Source organism: Penaeus monodon, chromosome 27 (genome assembly GCF_015228065.2).
Source record: "Penaeus monodon isolate SGIC_2016 chromosome 27, NSTDA_Pmon_1, whole genome shotgun sequence".
Taxonomy (NCBI): domain Eukaryota; kingdom Metazoa; phylum Arthropoda; class Malacostraca; order Decapoda; family Penaeidae; genus Penaeus; species Penaeus monodon.
Genome location: NC_051412.1, coordinates 15,415,916 through 15,417,460, shown reverse-complemented (window position 1 = coordinate 15,417,460; position 1,545 = coordinate 15,415,916). Strand labels below are relative to the sequence as shown.

The 1,545-nt window shown below is 42.5% G+C and overlaps 1 protein-coding gene across 1 annotated transcript in view; it reads right to left on the bottom strand.

Moving 5' to 3' along the window:
- Window positions 1–1,245, bottom strand: part of LOC119590613 (uncharacterized protein DDB_G0283357-like) — a gene marked incomplete at its 3' end in the record, with an annotated part of 1,493 nt that extends 248 nt beyond the window's left edge. Inside the window, 2 exon segments of the mRNA XM_037939291.1 lie at window positions 1–640; window positions 828–1,245. Of these exon segments, the coding sequence (XP_037795219.1) occupies window positions 1–624 (624 nt within the window).
- Window positions 1,246–1,545: the final 300 nt, after the last annotated feature.

Sequence of the window (1,545 nt, the reverse complement as noted above, 5' to 3'; positions counted from 1 at the left end):
CACGTTTACGATAAACTGCGCCATGAGGATGCTGAAGCTGAGGAATCCAAATATGGTGAACTCCCCGTCAGGATAAGCCGGTGGACATGCCTTTTTCCTTCGACCTTCGACCACAACATTGTCTCCACTCGACCTTTTTCCCCTGAATTTCCGGTCGGGTGTTCCCTCGCTCTCACTGAGACTGTTCCTCGACATCCGTGAAGATTCTGATCCTCTTCTCTCTATCTCTGCATTCTCTCTCGGCGTAGATTCTGATCCTCTTCTCACTCTGTCTGGATCCCCTTTTGATCGCATTCCTGGGTCCTCTGTCGTACTGCTTTTGGTTGGTCGTTTCTTCTTCGTCTCGAGGATAACAAACGGTGGTGCATCATGTGATGGCGCATGATGATGGCGAGCTCTTCCATCATTTCGAAAAGGTTCAAAATCGGTCAGCTTGGGAGACGCATACTCATGCACCTCGTCTTGTTGTGTAGCATCACGTTCAAGGTTGTCGGAGATTGAAATCAAGTTCCTCCTTCGGTGAATTGAAGCCCGTTCAGGGAGAAGGGATGAGTCCATGATAACTTTTGCGGTTACTGTGTGTATTATTAACGTCACTCGAAGTATATAACTGCTTAGCAACATTATGCTAATGCAAAACCTGGCGAGAGAGAAATAAAAAAAAAGGACATTGCCTTTGCAAGGGGGATATCAAACGGAATCTTATCTAATATATGATGTAGTATAACAAAAACAGATAAACAAATCTGAATGCAACACAAATATAATAAATTCACTTCGTAAAAAAAACGCTCGAAAGATGATTTCCACACAAGATCCGCGTTTACCTTCCTCCTACAGGCGCTTCAAGGTGACTGGCCAAAGTGCCTGTGACGAAAGAGGGAGGAGCCGCAGAGACGTCACACTGCGGTCCCCACACAGTTATGAAAAGAGGGAGAGGGAAATAGCAGACTAAGTATGGAAAAAGAAAGCAAATCGGGATAAAATGCTATGTGAAGGAATGACATTAAAACGAAAGGCATATCGGGAATGTTAGTCCTTTAACCAAGGCGCATGTCCTAATGAATGTGTTACCGGCGATATTATTATTTTAGAGCTATGTCTGCCTGCCGTTCATGCTATAACGGAACGGTCGAATGAAGCAGGGGATGGGGTCGTGGAACTTCCTCTGGCGTTCGGATATGAAATAAGAGGAAATGTTTAAATAATATTAATAGGGAAACAAATTAATCATTCGTGTATACATATGCATGCGTCACCACCACGGGAAGGTGAGCTTACGGAAACGTAATGTTTTTCTCTTGGATACAGTATCAGGAAAGGATCTGTGGAAATTAATGAAAAAAGTGGCAGTTCAAACATTTAGGGAAAGGGATCGCAGTTGCAGGAGGCTTCATAGAGTTGATTTGTGTAAAATATACAAGAAAAACAAGGTAAAACAGCCAAACATACAGATGGCTAATAGTTGATGATTAGAAACAAATCAGCATTCTCAATCTGATATTAAGAAATGTTATGCGTTAATACAATGGATAGTTTTATTGT